The sequence below is a fragment of the Ammospiza caudacuta genome, chromosome 5, assembly GCF_027887145.1.
Source record: "Ammospiza caudacuta isolate bAmmCau1 chromosome 5, bAmmCau1.pri, whole genome shotgun sequence".
Lineage (NCBI taxonomy): Eukaryota > Metazoa > Chordata > Aves > Passeriformes > Passerellidae > Ammospiza > Ammospiza caudacuta.
In genome coordinates, this window is record NC_080597.1 from 38,082,959 (window position 1) to 38,104,564 (window position 21,606).

The window sequence follows — 21,606 nt, forward strand, 5'->3', positions numbered from 1 at the left end:
TTCATGCTGTAATTGTTTGCAAAGAGCTTGAGGCAGCCAGATGTTGAGGCAACTGGCACTGTTACAAACCAGAATGCCAGAATTAAGTTATTTATTGTTAAGGAAGACAATCCTTACTGGAACACCTGAAGAATTAGTAAAACTTCCTCAGCCTAGTAATAAAGCTGTTCAATGTAGGGGAGACATTTCAATAGGGTAGGTACAATGGATTGCACTTTTGCTCTCCAGTAAAACTAACTGTGGTAAATAGAATCATGTGGATGCAAAATGAAGAGGTAGCCAATAAAAAGTGGGGTTCAGACAGTTTCAAAAAGGGACTGTTCCTTGGGGGAAACAAGCAACTTTCCATCTCCTCCCCGCTGAACCTTCTCATTTGCAGGCATCTGATCTCTGGACTAACTTTCTGAAGCAAAAATGTGTTCAAACTGATACTGAAGTTACTTTCAAAACCAAATACAAACCAAATTACTTCATACAGACACCTGCCACCCATCCCCTTCCTAGCAGTCTGCAAAAGTACAGTTCTTCTCAGGCAGATCTCAGACCAAAACCAGCCTCACTGCAGGGCATTTCTCCTCTTTACACAAAATTACATTCAACCCAAAGGTGTGGGAGGGTGGGGGAGAAGACCTCTTGCAGCAAAACTATCTTGTGAGAAAGAAACTTTCTCCAGAACTTGTAGGGGAAAAAAAATCTAGTAGGATGTGTCAATACACAACTAAAAAACATTCCGTGATTGAGAAATACATCAAAAATACAGATTAGGAAGAAAATTAAGAAATTATTTATTGCAAAACATCCTATTGAGAATGTATAGTTGTTGGTTTATTTAATGGGCATTAAACTCACATTCTTATGAGTTCTAATTGCGTGATAAATCCCTTGCATTGTTTCTAGAATCAGCACTAGAACATTCTATTAGGAAAAGCCTGGCTGGATTCCCTTTTAATTGAGCTCAAACAGATGGTTTAATTTCTGAAATGCTAATCTGCTGGTGTGAGCTCTCTATTTCATGGCACTTTATTTCTGATTGACACCAAGGGCAAATTTTCCAGGCAAAGGCAATCTCGCTCTCTCCAGGAGCTGATGTAGGCAGCTCAGTATTCCCTGCCATATTACTATCAGAGTGTAAATCAAAATTAAGTGCATAAATCTACCCATGAAACACCAATTATTCAATTCCACAATTTCAGCATCTTCAAAAACTACTACCCCTCATCATCTCAAAGCATAATGATTTGTTTTATTGAACTCAATAGTACAAATCCAGACTATTTAGTTTCTTATTAATTAGTTTCAAAAACCTAATTTTCAAATTATTCAGTAAATTAACATCACAGCTGAGTACAAACACAAACATTGTGCAGTTCTTTTCATTCTTGAAGTGTAAGCACAGGAAAAAAAGAATATCTGCCTACTAAGATGTGGAAGAAAAACACTAAAATGATAGATGAAACAAATCTGCACTCGAAGGGACAGGCCTAGCAGACTTTACATCTTTTTTTTCTTTAAGCATTTTTGATGGTGGACTGAACATATCTATACATGAGATAAAGACTACATGAGATAAAGACTGGCATAATGAAAATACATATTAAAAATAATGCAAGATTTTCATTTCAAGTTAACTGAGGTACAGTCCTACAAAATTTCTGAATCAAAGTCTTGACAATGAAATAACTCAAGTATTATTTGGTATAAGAATGCCTTCACTTTGGAGAATTTATGAACTATCCAAGGGTTACATCACCTAATGGTACTGGAAGAACATGGGTAGGTGCCCAGAGAGAAACCAGAATGTATAAATTAATACTTCCCTGATTAACTTCTTGAGAAACATACTACACCAACAATAAACATGCATGATTTTTGTGAAAACATGGTGGGTTTTTTTTTTGGAGATTTAGTCACATAACATTTTGAACCTGTGGGCAACAGAGCCTACAATGGAAAGTGGTTGCATTAACCAAAGAGCCCTGGGGTACTGGGTTTTTTTTTAACTTTTATTTTTGTGCGAAGAAAAGACTTTATTAGCAAGCACACAAGGGATTGCCATCAGACATACTAAAAACCTGGTATGACCTGTGTGCTAAGTAAATAGCATATGAATTATCAGAGTGTTTCCTTCTCCCAGACTACATGCTTAGCACAAAATTAGCGTTTCAACCATTCTTGGTAAGAGTAATTGACTATTTATTGGAGTTCTAGAGGTTAAATAAATAAGAAAGGGGGAGTTAGTATATAGATGCCTATTTCCAGCATTTGTTTCCCCTTTAGTAAAAGCATGTCTATACATTTCCCTGTTCATGAAGTCGAAAGACTTGGAAAATACATTACGTCAATAATTAGACTTAGTAGAAGGACTAATATTTATGGGAATTTTGTAAACATTTTTATAGCTAAGTATGAAATTTAAAACACTCTGAATTACCATAACAATGAACTTCTGGCTTACTTTGCCAAGTGTTCCTGCAGCTTACTGCTTGGAAAACTTTAAGCTAAGGCCAGCTCATAGGTGCTTGCATGCTTCCACATGAAGTCAGAACATAGAGAGTTCAATTTATCTCACATATGCAGGAGAAACAGAAGCAATTCTAAACAAGTCAGTAGTGGCATTGCAATGCAATATCGGTATAAGCAAAAGAAACTTGAATGAATATATTTTCATTTCAGTCATTTAGAACTTGCATAGACAAAATAGCTCTGTATTGATTAGAATATCAATGTACAACAAATTATTCTAGATGGGAAATAAACAGCAACTTAAACACATTTTAATTCAATTTCAAAGCTCGCAAATTACACTGAGCAAACCAATTGATCTTAGACATTTGTGTGTTTAACTGCTTGTATAATCAGGAGAGCACAAATCAACTCCCCATAACCTAGCTCTCACAAAAGTGAAAATGAGAGCTGTAATGACAGGATTTCCTGCTTGTTCCTCTACATCTTACACAAAGATGGATCACAATATTGAGAACTAGATTTAAGTATTCTATAATTGCCCAAAAGCACATTCAATCTTTGCTTTTACAGAGCTGCTACAATGCAGGAGAAAACACACGTACAATTTTCTGTGGTAAGGCAATAAATATTCTCATGTATTTCCCAAAGGAAATTCAGTGTTTTCAGCTGAGTAAATCAGTTTTCAAATTATATAACTCATTCTGATATTGTATTTCAGGTACAGGTAAATATCCCCATTCCAGTAGCCTGTATTCTTTTCTTTGTCCCTTGATGGAGGTCACAGGGATGGAAAACACTACATGAGGCTTTTTCCTTCTTCTGTTTTATTTTTTTTAAGGTGGGAGACACTAATCTCTGCTGAAGCAGGAATACTTTAAGATTCAGAGCAACATATAAGCCTATCTTGAAGCTGACAATTGTGCACAACAACCACCCCAAATGTGTAATAAAAATATTTTGGAGGGCTGTGAACAAGTGTAATTGCAAATACAGAAAGAAATAGTTTTGTTCAAAAGAATAAACATTGTTTTTCCCAAATAGCTGGATGTAAATAATGTATCTGCCCTGGACTTAGTTTCAGACAAGAAGGATATGAAAGGGGTGAAGTAAAACAAAAACACAAGAAAATTGAGTTGCAGACTAGTAAGATTTTACAAAGCTCAAGAGGAGCAGAGAGACTTTGTGTGTGGATAAACTCTTTACTTGGGGAAATATTGCCATTTCTGTGCAAATACTGAAGAGTCTTCATACTTGAAATGAAGGGAATCTTGCATTCAGTTAATTTTCTTGAATTTTTCTGTTCTGCACAACCTTTAAGCTAGGTCACCCTTGCACTACACACACTGAAAAATGTCACAGATATTCTGATATCAAATCTCAGAGTCATTTTTTCATGGTGTTTCAATAGGGACAGTCCAAGCAATTTACAGTAACCAAGAAAGGGCTCTCTTAACCTTTTGAGATCAGAGAGTGATGTCCTCTTTTCAATAAGGATGTTCCACTATCTCCTCTCCCAGTGAAGCTAATCCATGCCTAAGCTGAATCTGTCTGAATTCAAACGAAAAAAAAAAAAAAAACATGTCATCTGGAAATACAGTTCTCATCACTCATGCCTTTTCCTCTTATTAGGAAACCATAGTACCTGCTTTAGTGCCTGGAAGTCCTACACACCCTGTAACAATTGGTTCAGTCTTTAGCAGGAAGAGAGGAAGAACTGGATCCTGGGAAGTTTTCTTTTTCCTCACACCTTCAACAGGAGCAAAGAAAGGAGGCATTTTCAGGAAGCCAAGAGCACTGCTGGGCTGGAAGGAATCCACAGCCACTCACATTACTGAAGCAGAAAGTTTGGCACACTTGAGAGGAAGCCTTAAACAATGCCAGGCTTAGCAGCAACTGGTGCTGCTAGTAGGAAGATGTGCAGCCCTGACAAAGGGCAGGAGAGGCTGAGAGCTCAGAGGGCACATGGGCAGTCAACAGAAGCTCCTTCTGCTCCACTTTCAGTACAGGCAGACAACTAAACAGATGGATCAGCTGTACTTAAAAATACAGCTCTGTGGTCATCCTATAACACCAGTAGATAAAGCTAAAATATTACCATGTGTTCATTATTTTGAATGAATAAGTAAACAGGCAGAACAACATTTTAAAACAAGGATTTGCAGCTGTAAATTTTCATGTTTTACTGACAGTAATACATGGTGTTAAAACCATACATATATTGTTTCTCTAGGGAATTATGTCAGCTTTATCTGTACTATGGTCCAGAAACCAGGAGTATGGATGGCAAGGGACCCTAGTTACATTTGAATAACAGGGACTAGGCAGACCTGCTCAAAACAGCTGCAGGAGCAACAGATACATTGCTGGTGAGGGATCTGCTGTATCCCTGGAGCAGTGTGGCTGTGACATTGGATACAGGGTAGCCAGTTTTTCTGTCAGCTGAGGATCAGAAGCAGACAATGCAAGAATCACTGCTAAACCATCCATTACTGGCATCATCAGTAGATTTAACATAGCAGAAGCTCTTAAAAAAGTTTATGAAAATTCTCCCTGGCAACAACAGGACATGTCCTTAACAAAGTGGCAAAATGCATTTAAGCTTTTTCCCCTCACAGTTACTCCAAATCCGGTAAAGCTACGAGAGGCAATTCCTGACTGTTCATGAGAAAATCAAATAGGAAAATTTGGCACAGAAACATTGAAGGAAAAAAAAATATAATAAAGTAGATCTTGATTACATATGTTTCAAGACAAAAATGCTATATTTACTTTATTTTTTTAAAGATGCATGTACTAGTGGAAGTATTTTCTTTTAGAAGTCCTGCCATGAATAAACCCCATGAATTATGAGCACTTTCCTTAAGAAGGCAGTGAAAGCATGTTATCTCTAAGGTGCCTATGAAATTACAGTCAATTATGTGGAAATCACTAGCATTCTTCTTTCACCAGTTAGACAGCTTGAGGTAGAGCTTATTACAAGCCTGAAGCCTTTGGCATGAAATCTGTACTCCAGCATTGGGGAAAAAAATTAAAGAAGCACTTGTAGAAACTGCTTTTTAATGTGATATTGTGTTAACTGATTACATAATCCCTTCAAGTCAAAAAATGGTTTAGTCCCCCACATCATGATTAAACCATCTAGTGGAAATTGTATTTATTTTGCTTATAGGTACATTTCTCCTTTCCCCCTCACTCTCTGTGTGTGTCTTTATGTATGTTGTTACAGTAAGACATTTAATCAAGCCCTTTTGAAGTGGTAGAGTGGAAACAGCTGCAGCTGACAATGTGCTGATGACACGGGGCTTAAAGCTGTCACGAGCTCCAGACTGCAAGAAGCACTAATATGTGGTTGGGATGGTACTGACTTACAGGTCATGACACCTCCTTGAGGAATGCTCCTAAGCCAATCAGCTCAAGGTGGTGGCTCAAAGTCTTAAGGCTCTGGTGAGCTCTCTTTCATTTAATACTCTTGAGGTCACACTTCAAAGTGCCCTTTCGTCTCAAAAGCCATTGGCCATATGTGGGGGTTCTAGAGCAGCTTTTTAATGGCTGGCTTCAGTCTCAGACTTAAAAAATTAGAAACACAGCTCTATTACACAAATGATATCTTAAAAGTTGAACAAAGGCTGAAGCTTAATTTGGTATCTCACATGCTTGTAAAGAATGGCAATTTAAAGACAGTTTCTGGAGGCCTGATTTTTCCACAACAAAGCAAGCTTAAAGCTCCGATTTTAGAGCCTAACAACTTGTTAAAACAATTTCCTGGTTTGTGAAGATTACAATATGTAGGGCACACAAAAATCATCTCTGAATACAGCTTTTCTTCAGCAATTCTCACTCTCAGAATAATTACTGTATAAATGTCCAAGAAATTTATGGTTTTATTTCTTCATGCAACTGAATTTACTAAAATTAGACTAACGTGATTAATGTACACTCAAGGCAACACTGCTAGAACAAACATATGTGTTTCTCACTGAGAAAGCTCTAAAATTATTTTGTTTTGATCATGGTACAACACACAATGCAGTAACGTATTTTTGGAAAGCATTCATAAAGATCAAGGGGCTAGGGAGGCTAATCTCTGTAGGTTACCTACATAGTTGAAGGAAGAAAAGACAGTCCTGTAAGAAATAACTGATTGCAAATAAAAGTAGGTTTGTTTTCTGAACTGCTTCCTGGATTCCTCCCTAACTCTTGGCTGTCCAGGGGAAGTTGCCTCTCTGAAAGCTAAAAGAGACATAACCTTGAGAATGCTTGCTTCTTTAGTAAAGACAAATTGATCCAATCTTGAAAGCAGCAGTGTGTTCTACAGAAAATACTGCTCTTCTGAAATTTGTCTGGAAATTACTTTCATGGACGATAAATACCCACCTACTGCAAATAAAGCCAATTGTGAACATTATTAAGATAACAGCTAGGTCTATATCTTAAACACTAATACAGCCAGACTTGTTTTTAATTTGCATCCAAGCTCTTTTTCAGCTGGTGCAGCTATTGTATCAAAGTGTTTTAATTGTTTTACCATCTGCAGAGAGAATGTGTATCCAAAAGCAAGGATGGCATTCAAGATGTGAATATACATTTTAACACACCTTTGTTGTATGCAATTGTTCCTTTACTGAGTATATTTTTCTTGCAAATACTTCAGTCATTGCAATAAGGCTTGTAATGAAAAAAATAAACTGTATTCTCAGACCTCTCAGAATTAGTTCAGTGATGAATGAATCATCCCCAGTATTGCAAAAATAAAATCTTTTTATGCTTGGTTTGTTAAAAACAATAGCCTGCAAGTTTCAGAGAAGTTACATTTTCTGTAAGTGAATACTGTGTTTCTGGCAATGTTTTTAGCTGCCTTAGTCACAACTTTTCTAAAAATGGATTAGTTGAATGAGAATGTAACACAGACATGCAGGCATATTGGTGCTCACTGCTGGTCTCCCGTTTTGAGACACTGAAATAAAAGGGCTTGTCTAGGAGACAAATGCAAGAGTGGAGACTGCTGTCTGGAAAAAGCACTAAAATAGCCAATTAAGTATCTCTGAAAGTAGTAAATCAGATGGCCATTTAAACTGGACATGGGTGCAGAAGAGCTCAGCAGAGCAGTTTCTGGATCCAAAGGGCTTATAGATTAGGTAGCAGATGAGGAATTGCTGTGCACAGAGTATTGCTTCATTCCAAAAGCAACAAGAATGGTTGAGAAATCAAAGAAAGAGATGCAAAAGGAAGATAGAATGCTGAGAACAAAACTGTGTTCCAATACCTAAACGAGCATAAAAAATTCACTAACCATCAGTAAAAGATTTGTTTACAGTATTATTAAAATCTCTTACTGCTCTTAAGGACTGTATCCTATAGTAGCAATATTAGAGTTATTATACAATATGTTATATTTGCAAAGGAACAGATGTTAGAGAGTGGAAATCTGAGTTTTGTTTCAGGCTGTGCTAGATGAAAATCTCTCAGGAGCTAGGCATTGGTCTAAAGTTATTCTAAAGAATAAGTGATAATTTAATTGTCTTGGTACAGTGAAAGAAAGAAGTTGATAACAAAGAAATGGATCTTCAACTTGGGATCTGGTCAAGTGGCTGGGGAACCAAAGGAAAAAAGTCATACTGAAAAAAAGCAGAGTCCCAGTTTACTTGGGATGCTGTTCCATAATTCACTCACACCAAACAGTACTGTTTAAAGCACCAGAACAAAGGCCAGAAAGACTCTTCTTAATCAGACTCTTTGAGCACTTAATTGTTACTAGTAACAAGGCTGATTCACTGCACAGAATGAGACTTCAATGGTGTCACAGTATTCTCACTGAGAGGCTATTTGGGGACAGACCTACTAGCAGCTAAACAGATGCATAAAAGTATACATATAGGTATGTGTTTACATACATGGTATGGTAGAAATCTGCATATTACATCACATTAATACATCTAGCAGTTTGAATTTTCTGTCAAGAAATGTTTCTAGACCATTAGTGATGGATTAAAAAAAAAAAAACAACAAAAAAAAAAAAAAACAAAAAAAAAAAAAACCAAAAAAAAACAAAAAAAAAAAAAACCAACAAAACCCAAAACAAAACAAAGATCCTTCCAAGCACTGATTCTGTTTAAGGATTTTTCGTTATCATCTTGACTCAGATAATTTGCTGATCCTTAATATTCATATGACAGGGAGAGGATACACAGGCCACATACAAAATACCAAAATCAACTGTGGGCATTTTCATGCTGTGAGTATGGTTTCCACACAGCTCTGGCCTGGATCTCTGCAGTCTCTAGGACAATACCTGGATGCACTCAAAGCAGCTGGTTCAATCAGCACTAGAGAATAGTTCTAGGCACATTTAATTTATTGGCACAGATGCAGCCATGAAGTACACAGTCCTTCAATTATTTTCATTCCATTTTCCTTTGGAAAGATTGGGAGCTTCTGTCTTACCATGTACACATTAAACTGCTTACTCCCAAGTAAGCCTCCTCAAGTGGCTTCGTTTCCTCCCAGTCTGAAACTAGTATGGCAAATCTGAGAGTTAATAACAACAAGCAAAATATGTATGACTACTTGTGGTTTTGTGCACATTTTTGAGACATATCCCTGTAAAGTCATCAGAAAGTTGATAATGGCTGTGAAAATGGATACAAGTTTCCCACTCTGCACCAATAAAATATTCTTAAAAAGTTATAAACCATATGCACACCATGCTTAGCTAGAACATTAAACTATCACCTAGAACATTAAAGTATAATCATCTTTGGAAGAAAGCTGAACACCAGTACCTATTAGAGTTTTACTTACACTAATCAAAGTTAGAAGAAATTTTCTACAATAAAGTGTTTTGATAATCTTATTCTTCAACAATGATTCTTTGGTCATAACATGTAAAGCTTGTCATCAACAATCAGAAATACCTAACCTTTAGAGCACTGTTGCTATGAGCTTGCTGTCAGTCACTCCAAAGCTCTCTGAGAAACCTCAAATATATAACCATATTTATATAGGGTTATACACAATAAACTTATTTCTTAGTTTCTGAGAAGCATTTTGAGCATACAATGAAGCACAGAAAAGAAAAATTGTACCAATCTGCAGACAGCTGAAGGAATACTTTCAATATTAAGGTATTCTCTCAGAAAAAAGGCAAAAGAGTCTTGCATTATGCAAGTGTTATGAATCACAGAGTCTTTATTGTTATTTCACAAAGTATGAAGTAATGAAATAAGTAGTTTTTTGAGAGTTCTTAAGAGACAGTATGGAAATCTGTAATTTCATACAATAAGTTATTATGTTTTTTTTTTATATTTTGTTGTTGCTTTTGATTCTTAGCTCTGAAAACCCTTTTAAGTATTTTTTTTTTCAAACTTGGGTTTTTCTTTTTTTTTAACTGCATTTGCTGACTTGTATCCTGGAATTTGGCACTGTGGACTTCTGTGACAGAAATTTTCCTAGATTTGATTTATTGCATAGACAAAGTGTTATGTATCTAAAATAAATTCTGCCCCATTCATATTCATGATTTTTTCCTCAAAATGGGAAGGTAATTGAAAAGAAATGTAATATTTAGTAAAAAAAAAAGGTAAGTAAGAAGTATTTTATTTCTTTAATTCCTCATGCAATGAAAATTGGAAATGAGCTTCCTTTCTTAAAAGGCATGTCACTTCTCCTATATATATCTGCTCAAACAATAAGTATTTCTTTGCCAATATACAACTACATCAGAGATAAACATCTTTACGTTTGCCAGAAGTTCATGACAGAAGAAAATGCATAAACGTATTATTAAAAATTCCTTAAACTGTGGCTCACAGGATAGCCTTTCATTCTCTTTTACTAGTGAAGAGATGGAATTGGAAAAGCTTTCCAAACTCATCACATTTAAACACAGATAAATAAATCTAAATCCAGAAGTCTTTTCCAAGTATGTTGGCCAAGACTTATGGCTAGACCACTCCATCGAGGCAACTTGAAAGTGCAGTGATTGGTTTGACAAAGGAACAGTTTCATCTGAATACCCAACAATTAACTACTAAAAGAGCATATGTAACACAGGCTGAGAGATCAAACGCTCCAGCAAGAAGTTCTCCTCAACACGAAGGGTTCAGTACTGTAGCATGTTCACCAACTTCTGTACTGGATATCATTAAGAAGGTACTTACATTAGGTCTTAATCCTGCTGCCATTTCATAATACTTCTCAGCCTCTTCATTAAGACTGGCTTGTCTATCAGGATGGAAAAGAACAACACAGTTACACCTCATTTTTCTTGTGTTAAAATGAAACCATACCTAAAGAAGCACAGCTAAAAACTAAACACTGCAACTCCTCCCTGCTGTTTAAGGATATTATCCTAACAAATGCACAAAATATGTAAATCTAGAAGTTTTCTTATAGTTCAGAATGTCCATTAGCACAAATCCTCTTTGATTACTTCATTTTCTTTTTAGTTCTGCAATGATATTAGTACATAATGGAAAGAAATACAGAAGGCTGAACACTCATCTCAGGCAAAAACAGAGACATACCAGTCTTCACCAGAAGAAAATGTGGCTCATTTTTTGTTATCAGACATACTTAAATTCTGAAACTGTATATTATAACACATGTAGTTTCTCACTTTGTGCCCTTCCAAAACCATTATAATTCCAGTAAAAAAATGGAGAAAAGTTAGGGAACATGAAGTTTTCTAAAAACTAGGTTTCCATGATTGAGGGAATTAATTCAGAAAAGAGTTCTGATTTCAACATTTACTCACATAATCCTGAGCAGGCATTTAATGTAAATCTCACATTCCAAGAGAATGAGTTTCTGGGTACCTGAAGCAGTATTAGCTCAACATTTTTTCTTCTCCTTATTACTACGGTCAGCATCTACATGCTCCTCATAGTTTAGCTTCTTTTCTTCCCCTGAGTTTTTAGTTCAAGGCCTTCAAACAAAAATGCAGTAGGTTGCCAAAGAAATCCAAACATGTTTGTGTCTCAACAGGCCCTTTTTATCACTTCTCTCAAATTCCCCTCTTCTCCTTTTATCTCCACCTTCTTAATTTCCCCTTGACTATCCATTTTGGCTACTAATACAATGAATAACAGTTGATCACATGCATGTCAAGGGAAAGATGGCAAATCTGTAAGAACAGCCAAGCAGTACTCCCAGGTAGGCTACTTATCATCTGCTAAAGTTATTTGCTATTTTCCTATGAATCATAGTGTTAAGTCTTTTCACAGGAGATTTAGGACAGGAGATCTTCAGCATATTTGTGTTTGTTATGTGATTACAGCTACATTTCTGTGATACAAATTGAAACATTTGAAAACAAGGATAAGACTGTAGAGTGGGCTGTTTGATTATTTTTTTTTCCTTCTTTTCCTGCTTTTGCAAGAAGTTACTAGTTCAAAAAGTATCAATCAACGGAGAACTTGTTTTGCTTTGTTCATTACATGAGCCTTTACATGATTTGCAATCAGATTGTGTTCGAATTTTGTTTCTATCCACCCAGATTTTAAACATTAGCCACATAATATATGGATAGGGAATTAATCCCAAACATCTTTTTACAGCTATTGGTCTTGGGAGGAGAAAGGGAGAAAGGATAATCACTTTGAAGTTTCTCATGTAATTCCTGTGCAAGCTAAAACCATTTCATGACTAACAATTTGCTAAAAAGAACCTGGTTTATACCTGTTAACTGTTTTAAATTACTTTGCACATGTATCCTTGACTCAGTGGTTGCAATGGTTAGAAATGATTGAATGTCTAAAAATATTCATTCAACCTGCTTCTGAATCACTCCTGCTGGGCATCAGTAGCACTTGAAATGATTGCAAAAAAAAAATAATCTCATACTTAGGAATTTCAGGATTTACAGCAAAGCACTGTAAAATGAAACATGTTACAGAGATTTTTTTTTAAAACTGTCAGGACACAAATCACTTCTGAAGTGGTGAAATAACATACAATAAACAAGGTGCCTTTCCCAGGAGGCAAATACAAATGCTACACTTCACCTCCAAAAAGAGTTGCTGGCATGTGAGTGTGTTAACACATTAAAATCCTGTCCCCCCTTTAGGCCAGTGGAAATACAGGGCTTGCTCTCCTGCCACATGTACATCTTGGAACAGGGATCATTAATTGCCAAGTGGAATCAGTTTGAATATATAGTTCTCTGTTAAAAACAGTTTATAGAAATGAAAGCACAACACAGTAACCTGGTCAGAAAAATTGCTAGGTCCATGTCTGAGGCATTCAGCAACTGTTCCTTTAGCTAATATGGTGCAGAATTCTGGTTCCTATTTCCACTGCAAATCTAAGCTAGAAATTAATTATGTTAAGCCCTGAAACAGTTTTCCCTTGAGAAAAATTAAAGGCACAGAGGTAGGAAATTGCAGTAACCCTATGCCACTGAGCAGTAAAGAGCTCTGGATCAATGTCAAATAATGGAAGGACACTATTAAAAGTAAAATAACTCACAGAGTAAAATATTAGATAAAATGTTGATAAAAAATCAGAGAGGAAGAAAAGGGAGCAAAGAGAGGTTCAGAAGAGAGTCTTTCTCATAGTTATGAACTATATTTTAACTTCTATCCTAAATCTTTTCATGAGAACTGCCCTTGAAAACATATCTGATTTTCCCCACTAACAACTAGCATGCAGTCTGGTTTTAAGGGAAAAAATGTTTCCACTTTTTATTCTCTCATATCTTTTAACCTGAGCTTCCAGACCAAAAAATTCCCCATATATAGCTCCAGCTGACTAACAGTGACACCTAAGAATGTGCTTGATGACACATCACTCCTAGACTGTCCTGACACCCAGCTATAATCAGTGAACATTCATTTTGATTTTTACACTGTTCACTGGAAAAAATACTGTAGTAAGAGAAAAACACCACCAATGCTGAGTGATTTAGATACATGTGAGAGAGAAAGGTTAGTTTTACCATGCCTGCTGCTTGGTGCAAGGCTTCAGACTGTTGATTTTTACAGTAAAATCATAGATGTCAGCACATCTACAAAGAAATTTTCTTCAGCAATTCATATTTTAAAATGCTGAATGGCTTTCATAACGGACCTTTTTGTGTAAGAACAAGATTATCAGGTTTTATAATCAGCTGCTCTGTTGCAATGAACTACTCATCCACAGTTGTTCTTTTTTGTTTTAAAAATCTATATAGCCTATATGCTTTGCCATACATATATATTTAAGCACATAGATAGTAAATATAAGATTAATATAATCTGTTCAGACAATAACATAGGGTTAAGGTGTGCCTATGACACTGTATCAGCAAGTACACTCCATGTTTGGTCAGTGTATTCTGGGCTGCTGAAATACTCTGAATATCACTGAAAAATAAAGACCATGTAATGTAGTACTGCTGTAATTTAGACTTCTGTTTTCAACAGCCAAAAAACATCCTGTAACTTCATGTCACATGAGATTTTCCCAGGAGAAGATATTTTCCCTGTCACAAAAGCCTGGAAAAATGAATTTTTCCTACAAAATGCGTTTTTAAGCAAAGAGGTATTTTTCCTAAATCTGTTTTCATGTGGAGGCAAGGTGAAATTCTTTTCCCGTTTCTAATTATTATGGGGGTGCCGCCACACTGCCACGCTTCATTCCAGAAATGACGATACCCTCGCCCACATGGTGCCTTGCTGCCCATGAGCTGCCTTGCTCCTGGCAGCTGCCCTGGGCTAGGAGAGCACAGTGAACCGTGGCCCTGGCTAACACAGCGCCACGCACACGCCTCGCTGCTCGGCTGGGACACTGCAAACTCCTCTAAGCAGCAGCACTGCAAATGCTACAAACAGAAAACACATGACCAGATACTGCTTCAAGAGCCACCCAAATGGCTGCATGACCCTTGAAGAAAGCTGTCTGGAAAACAAATTTGCTGAGAAAATGAATTTTACAGACAAGTATTACACAAGTTAAAAGTTACCAGACTGTTGCAATGAAATTAATTGCATTCATCGCACATCTCAGCCCTCTCACAGATGACTTGAATCATCTTGCATTGCATTAATGGGTTGCTACAGAAGTCATTTAGGAAAAAAAATTAATAACCATAATGTAATTAGGAAAGGGGAGGTCTCTCAATAATGCACACAGAACTAAGTAATTTTTTTTTTACTTCAGATTCAGTCACAAAGAGAGGAAATCAGCAACGTTGGAATATCTGATTGGAAGAGCAGACATTCTTCTTGTGACTGCTAAACTGAGAACAGGCTATCTATAAATACAGCTACTGCATTTGGATCCAGTTAACAATGCTGTTACAAATTTAAGAAAAAGAAATTTAACTTGCAGCACTCCAGTTCTACATTTTCAGAGGTTGTTCATTTTTATTTAGGTTACATTTAATTTTTTTTTCTCAGCAAGTAGGGAGATTAAAAAAAAAAGGAAAATATTTAAGCACTAGATTAGAAAAATTAATTTTATTTTTAAAGAATAGTATGTTTATTTTCTATCCAAAACAGCTGTAAGCTAACAAATGTCTTCATATTTCTCAGTCTTGTGACTCAGGCTAATGGTGGAAACAGCAGTAGGAGAGGAGGGAAAGATGATTCCTTCCTAATTCAAAAATATATCACTGCACAAAATATTTCATCTGCAAAAGAAAATATCAGAATCCATATAAAAATCTAAGCTTCTGTTATTATCTTAGAGTCATTTTGGAAACCTTGCATCATCCCCATTAATATCAATTTCTGTCTCTTATTCCACAACACGTCTTTAAAATTTATCCCATGTCTCTCACAAGAGTAATTTCATTTTCATGCTCTGTGAACTTCTATAATGTATTTTCTATCTCACAGCTGTGCAGTTCATTCAAAATCCTTACTCACTTACCAGTCAGTTTTTATAGCTCTCTAGGGTACCTAAAGAGCAGTTGGTCACCTACTTGAAATTATGTCAGCCTTCCATTTATGACTGTCTTTAGCATTCCATGTCTAGCAGTGTCACTCTGTGCCAGTTGGAGTACTCCCCTCTTTCTGTCCTCCTTTGTGTCTTGGTATCTGTTCTCCTCTTGGAATCACCTCAGCCCTGCATTGTTCTAAAGCTCCTAAAAATCATCTGCTTCTGAAGAGCCAGACTCCAGGTGGATTTGTAGCTGCTCTGTTACAATGAATGAATATGCATTGCCCTTGTCCAACAAGTATCACAGAAGCAATATATTTGAATTAATTGCTAAGTAAAGCAGTGAACAAGGACGGATAACAAAATCATAACCTTTAGGAAAAATCAGTCAGATGCTAACACATGGGGTTTTGAGCAAATACTTGTCAGCACTGAATTCAGCTTTGCCACCCTGACTCTTTCTAAATCCTACAGACCACTTTAGACTCTCAGAGAGTATTAGGAAGACATTATGATCTTCCACAAAGAGAACTGAGTATTAAGTGAAAAATTAGATCAACTGGGTATCCCAAAGGCACACAAGGGATTCTAGCTAAACTAAAGCAGGCTTTTTTTTTTTAAAGTGTTTCAGTTTAGTGCATTTTCTTTGGTTTTGAAGGTTTTGGCTTTGCACTTAACAGTAAAAATTGAGAATGCAGCCTAGAATCACCGAGATCATTGCTTGTCAAGGCCTCCCAAAAACAGTACACTCCCAACCAGACCAAGTAGAGTGACTGTGGCTGATGTACAGCACAGCAGCATAGCTATTACTTTGAAAGTGAAAAAATGCCCATAACCAGATGTCAATATATGTGCTTCAAAGACCTCAAATGCTACTCAGTGCCCACAGAGAAAGCAGATTTATTAAAGCTATGTCCAGAATAGTATTGATTTACACCACCACATTTTATAATACACGCAGTGATGCCATGAAACCATCTTCTAAAACACACACAGTAAAATGAAGAATCTGACCCCTCTATACCTTTCTAAATTCAGCTGTCATGCCTAACTTGCTATTCGTCTGTCTGTGAAGTAGTAACAATAATCTGAATGTTTCAAATTACTGAATTCTGTCTTGAGAGGTATCATTCACAAAATAATCCTGGGGAAGGGAAGGATCCTTAAAATACCTCATACACCTCTGCCATGTCAAGCTGTTGTTTACCAATGAGCCATCTGTCTTGGTTTCCTTTCTAATCTATTTTTTCAAATTAACTTTTGATTCTACCTTCTCTTTTATAGTATTTTTTCTTTCATTTCTTATTTAAAATGCTAAAAAATAAAGAAGCCTAGTAAGATATCTTCAGAAGAGAAATTATCTAAAGAACTGCTTTGTGCTAATGAAGTATATTTTTTAAATTTCCTTTTTCATGCATTTTCTATGCTTAGATACCATCTAAATGAAATCAAGTATCCTTATAGCTGTTAAGTGGACAATAGACAATAATTAGATAGTTATCCTAGAAATAAGCATGGAGGATACCTATTACAGTAATGTGAGTTTAATGATAATGTTAAACCCACAGACAGAAGCTTAATGTTATGGAATAACCAGGCCTGACAGCTTTAAAAGCTAAAATAAAAGTCCAAAGCTTTGTTCTATTCAGACAGAAGATAATTAAATATAAGTCTACATTTTAAATCACAGATTCTGAGAATATCACTAAGTGCTCCTATGCATCTCAAAGTAATTATCAGCCTGGGAATATTTAGATTTCAAATTATCATAATGTTCTGATATTATCAGAAATTTTCAATATTCTCTATTTACATCCAGATGAGAAATATGGTCTCCTCTTCCTCTTTTCAGTTGATATGCACACTAAAATTTTAAAAGTCAGGTGAAATGTTACAGAAGGTTCTTCACCAAAGAAAGACTTGTTCTCATATGCAAGCAAAATACATTACCTGCTTGTGAAAACAGAAGTTTTGAAGGTAGGAAATTATGATAAAATAAACAGAATTTAAGAAATGCAAAATGCTAAGTGCTGCAACAATTTAATTCCACTTCTTTCTATCTTATTAGCAATAATATTGAATTATTCAAAAGAGTTGCTGAGCTTTAAAAAGAATCCTGCATAAGCAAAGCCTATAAAGACTTACCTCCTCCAAAAAAAGAAGAAAATCAAGTGAGGCAGATGTACAAGCACTAACCTGAGCATATGGGCTGCATTGAAAACAACATCAAATTCCGTATTATCAAGTTCAGCTGCTTTTTTTGCCATTTCAGCTGCTTCTATCAGGCGGGATTCTTCTAGGAGGAACTGACCTGCAATGGAATGTGTGAACATCAGCCCACAGGAAATAACTGATGTAATACACCTCAGACAGAATAGTCTGGAAAAGGATGCACAAAAAAACCCCAAACAAACAAACCCAAATGCCAAACTAATAAACCAAGCAACAAACCAATATCTCAGATTCAATGTTTGGTTATTTGCTGATCTGTTCTGTATTTCAATCTCTTTAAACTACAGGCAATGTAGAAAAATTGCAATAAACTTGAAAAGCAATAACAATATTTTTGGAATATATATTCAAGAAAATTGAGAATGATAGAGTAAAATTCAGACATCAAGAAACAATACTCCCAAACGCCATTTGAGAATATGTCTTCCTGCCTACACAATTACCTTTTCTTCTTCTTTTCTTCCTCAAAACAAATTGAAATAAAATAGTATCCACAAATTAAACACATTCCTGAAGAATATCCCAAAATTTGTTTTAGAAGCATATTCCAAAATCACACAAAATGATAAATTCTGTATACATACATGATAATTTTTTCAGCTTTAGAATTCTACATTGTATTTGCTTTAAAACCATTACATATATATGTATACCTTAATGGACTGGTATTTTATAATGTATTTCACTAACACTAAAAGAATCCCAACAGGTAGCTTTTTAAAAGTTTCCTATATGACACTTACCTCTCACGTTAAACAAATATAGAAGATGGCTAAAATCAAATTACTCACATTTTACAAATGAAATTATCATTACCATTAAACCAAGTATAAACTGAAAAGAATTAATAATTTAGCATTAGCCACCAAGCTTTAACTGAAGTACAGCAGTTTCAAAACAAAACATGTAACATACAGTAGAACTCTATAAAAATGAATTTTCCTTTGAAGAAAGTGAAAAAAAAGAAATTGGAAGGTGCTCAGCCTTATTTTTGCTCGTTTTAATGCTTTTTCACACCTAATCTGTATAATGTGTCAATTTTTGCAAAAAAATTTTTAAGGAATTCAACCATCTAGTCCCTGTGCATACACAACTTTATATTTGGAAAAACCCTCCTAAAGCCTAGTCATTATACATTTCAGCATCCCATCCTTCTCTTTTTGTCTTACTTTGTCAAGGAAGGTCTCTCAACCAAAACCTCACATGCCACTACTAACCACAAGCCTCATCAGGAACAATAAAATAAAATAAATACGATAAATAAATAAACCAATAAATCAATAAAAACCTGAGCAAATGATATCCTGCCATGGTAAGGGATTTTCTCTTTTTTCTTTCCCCTTTTCCTCATTCATTCCCTGCTGCTCACATACTTGCTGTGTGCTTATGTGAAAAATTCCCTTAACCAGAGCTAGCAAGGTCTGTACAAGCATTGTGAACCCAGTCATGCTTTGGTACAACAAAGACATTCACAGAAGGAATAATTTCAATACAAAAAGTGATGAAAGACAGCTTTCTTAGCTTTTTGTTTTCTCTGTGGATACATTTCAGCTTGGGAGATTTGGCAGATTATTTACTCAGTCTCCTGTATCTTAATTATTCAGATCTGCAAAACTTGTAAAAACATTATGGTACCTTCCTGCATTCACAGGATAAGGTTTGCTTGTTTTAGTTACATCCACACTCTAACGTGTACCACACTTTGATGCAGTACAATGCTTTGTGCTTATTGTGCCCAGAAACAGATGATTCATAAAAAAAGCCTTCCCCACACATGAAAATAAGTAAGTAAATAAATTAAAAGAGAGAAGAAAACAGAAGAAGAAAACATAGTTTGAGAACAATTTCGAAGAAATTAATTTGTCTTCAGAATTTTAAATCAGTGGTTGAATTGTTAACGGAAGTCTCTTAATGGAAGTCTCTTCTACAGGGAAACACAACTGACATAAGCTAATAGCTTACATTTTAAAAAAAATATTTTTACTTTTCTTTTAGGTACCACATCAGAGTATGCCTTATATGCAGGAGGAGAAACTCATATTTGAATCTGAAAATTCTCCAAGTGAATCTACCAAATAAAATAGTTCATATCTATTTGGGCTGAATTCCTATTTTCTTTAAAGAGTAATCTTTGAAATAAGTTTGACCAACTAGTATTCCAATTCTCCCCAACAAATGAAGCAAAACAGTATTCCTAATCTTTAAGTCCATGTTAAAGCACACCAGCCATAAAATGTTAACAGTAAGGTTATGAAAGCCCTGGATTAGCAGAGTGAAACACTGGTAGGTGGATATGCTACTGATACATTCAGGGAGGAGAATGAAGATATAAGTAAAACTTTCAGTTCTTCAAAAAAGAAAGTTCTAGGACTGTACATTACCATACAAATCTCTGCCCTGTACTGGAGGTGGCAATAACTCATGCTGAGTGGGTAAGTAGCAGATGATGCATATATGAAACCAACTGTGTTATCCTCTATATGCAAACCCTTACAGAATTCCAGTTTAGGGCCAGTTCTCTTCATAAATGACTTGGATGCAGGTCTTAAAGGCATACTAAGTAAGTTTGCCAATGATTTGAAACTCAGAGGAACTGTCAGCTCCTGTGAGGGCAAGTGCTAGATTCTGCATCCTGGATGTACAAACAGACTGTGGAATGAGATGCTGGAAAACAGCAACATGGAAAGGGACCCAGGGGTCCTGGCAGATGGCAAGTTAAACATGAGTCATAGTACCATGGCATTGTGAGCCAGTTGAAGGAGGTGATTTTCCCACTCTACTCTGCAGTGGTTTGATCTCACTTTGAATATTTTGTGCAGTTTTGGGCACCATAACGTAAGAAGGTTATGAACCTATTAGAGAGCATCCTGAGGAAGGCCGCTGATAAAAGATTTCCTAAATTGCATGGGCTACAAATAAAAGATGCTGCAACTTTTTCAGTCTAGTGAAAAAGTCAATACCTGAGATTACAGATGCATGGTAAGTTGCCCCCTGCCAGTATCCAAGCACTCACACAGGGTGAGGGGAGAAAACAGAAGAGCAAAACCAGGAAAATCTCTGCATCAAGATAAAGGCAGTTTAACATGGGGAAGAAAAAAAACCAAAAACATACTAACAGAACAAACAGCAAAGTGAAGGACATTTCTCATAGGAAGAGCGATGCTCAGCCAGTTTCCAAACAAAGCCACCTCAGAAGCCAAAACCCTTCTTGTTTCTCTACCCCAGTTTTTATTGCTGAACATGATGTTATATGGACTGTTATATCTATCTCTTTGGCCAGCTCAGGTCAGCTGTCCAAGCTATGTTCCCTCCCAAAAAGAGAAAGCTTTGACACTGCTCAAATACTATTCAGCAGCAGCCAAAACATTGATGTGCGTTATCAAGGCTGCTATGAAGTTAACACTATCACAGCCAGAACCAGTACAAGGTGGAAACTTTCAGCTGAAAATTGATTTGCCAAGTTCTCCCGAAAGGCAGACTAATTTTACTCACACATCTCAATTTAATTTAAAACACCTAAATAGAAAAATACTGTTTTGAAAACATTAGCTGCCATTCCTTTTGATCTTATAGACTAAATTCAAGAATGTTTTGAAAACATTGGCTGTCATTTCTTTTAATCTTATATACAAGAATGAGCTGGATTGGCAGTTTACTGCTGTGCTTTCTTCATTATAAAACAGACTTCTGGACCTTTCCTCTCAAAGCCATAAGAAGGTTTTCCCAAGAGAAGAGCACCAGCAGGGTGTAATATTGGCAAGGTGTTGAAGGTGGATCAGAAGGTATGACCTGCAAGCCCCTGCGTCCAGGAGCCACTTGTGTGGGTCTAAATTTATATATAGGATTTTATTCTCTGACAAGCAGCTGGCAAACCTCATGATTTATGAGATACTGCCCAACAACACATAGAGAGCTTACTTATTGCAGGTGTCACGATTCCAGCTCTTGCCAACAACATAAATTATGGTAGCCTGACTGTTTTTTGGAATCACAACAGCTTTTGAGAAAACAGCTCCAAATACCACACTTTCCTATCTAGAGGAAAGAATA

The 21,606-nt window shown here is 36.0% G+C and overlaps 1 protein-coding gene across 1 annotated transcript in view; it reads right to left on the reverse strand.

The window, feature by feature from the left end:
• Positions 1-21,606, reverse strand: part of TMTC2 (transmembrane O-mannosyltransferase targeting cadherins 2) — a 235,249-nt gene that overhangs the window by 10,391 nt on the left and 203,252 nt on the right. Inside the window, exons 10-11 of the mRNA XM_058805380.1 lie at positions 17,521-17,635; positions 10,623-10,686 (exon numbers count right to left, since the gene is read on the reverse strand). Of these exons, the coding sequence (XP_058661363.1) occupies positions 10,623-10,686; positions 17,521-17,635 (179 nt within the window). The remainder of the gene's footprint in view (positions 1-10,622; positions 10,687-17,520; positions 17,636-21,606) is intronic.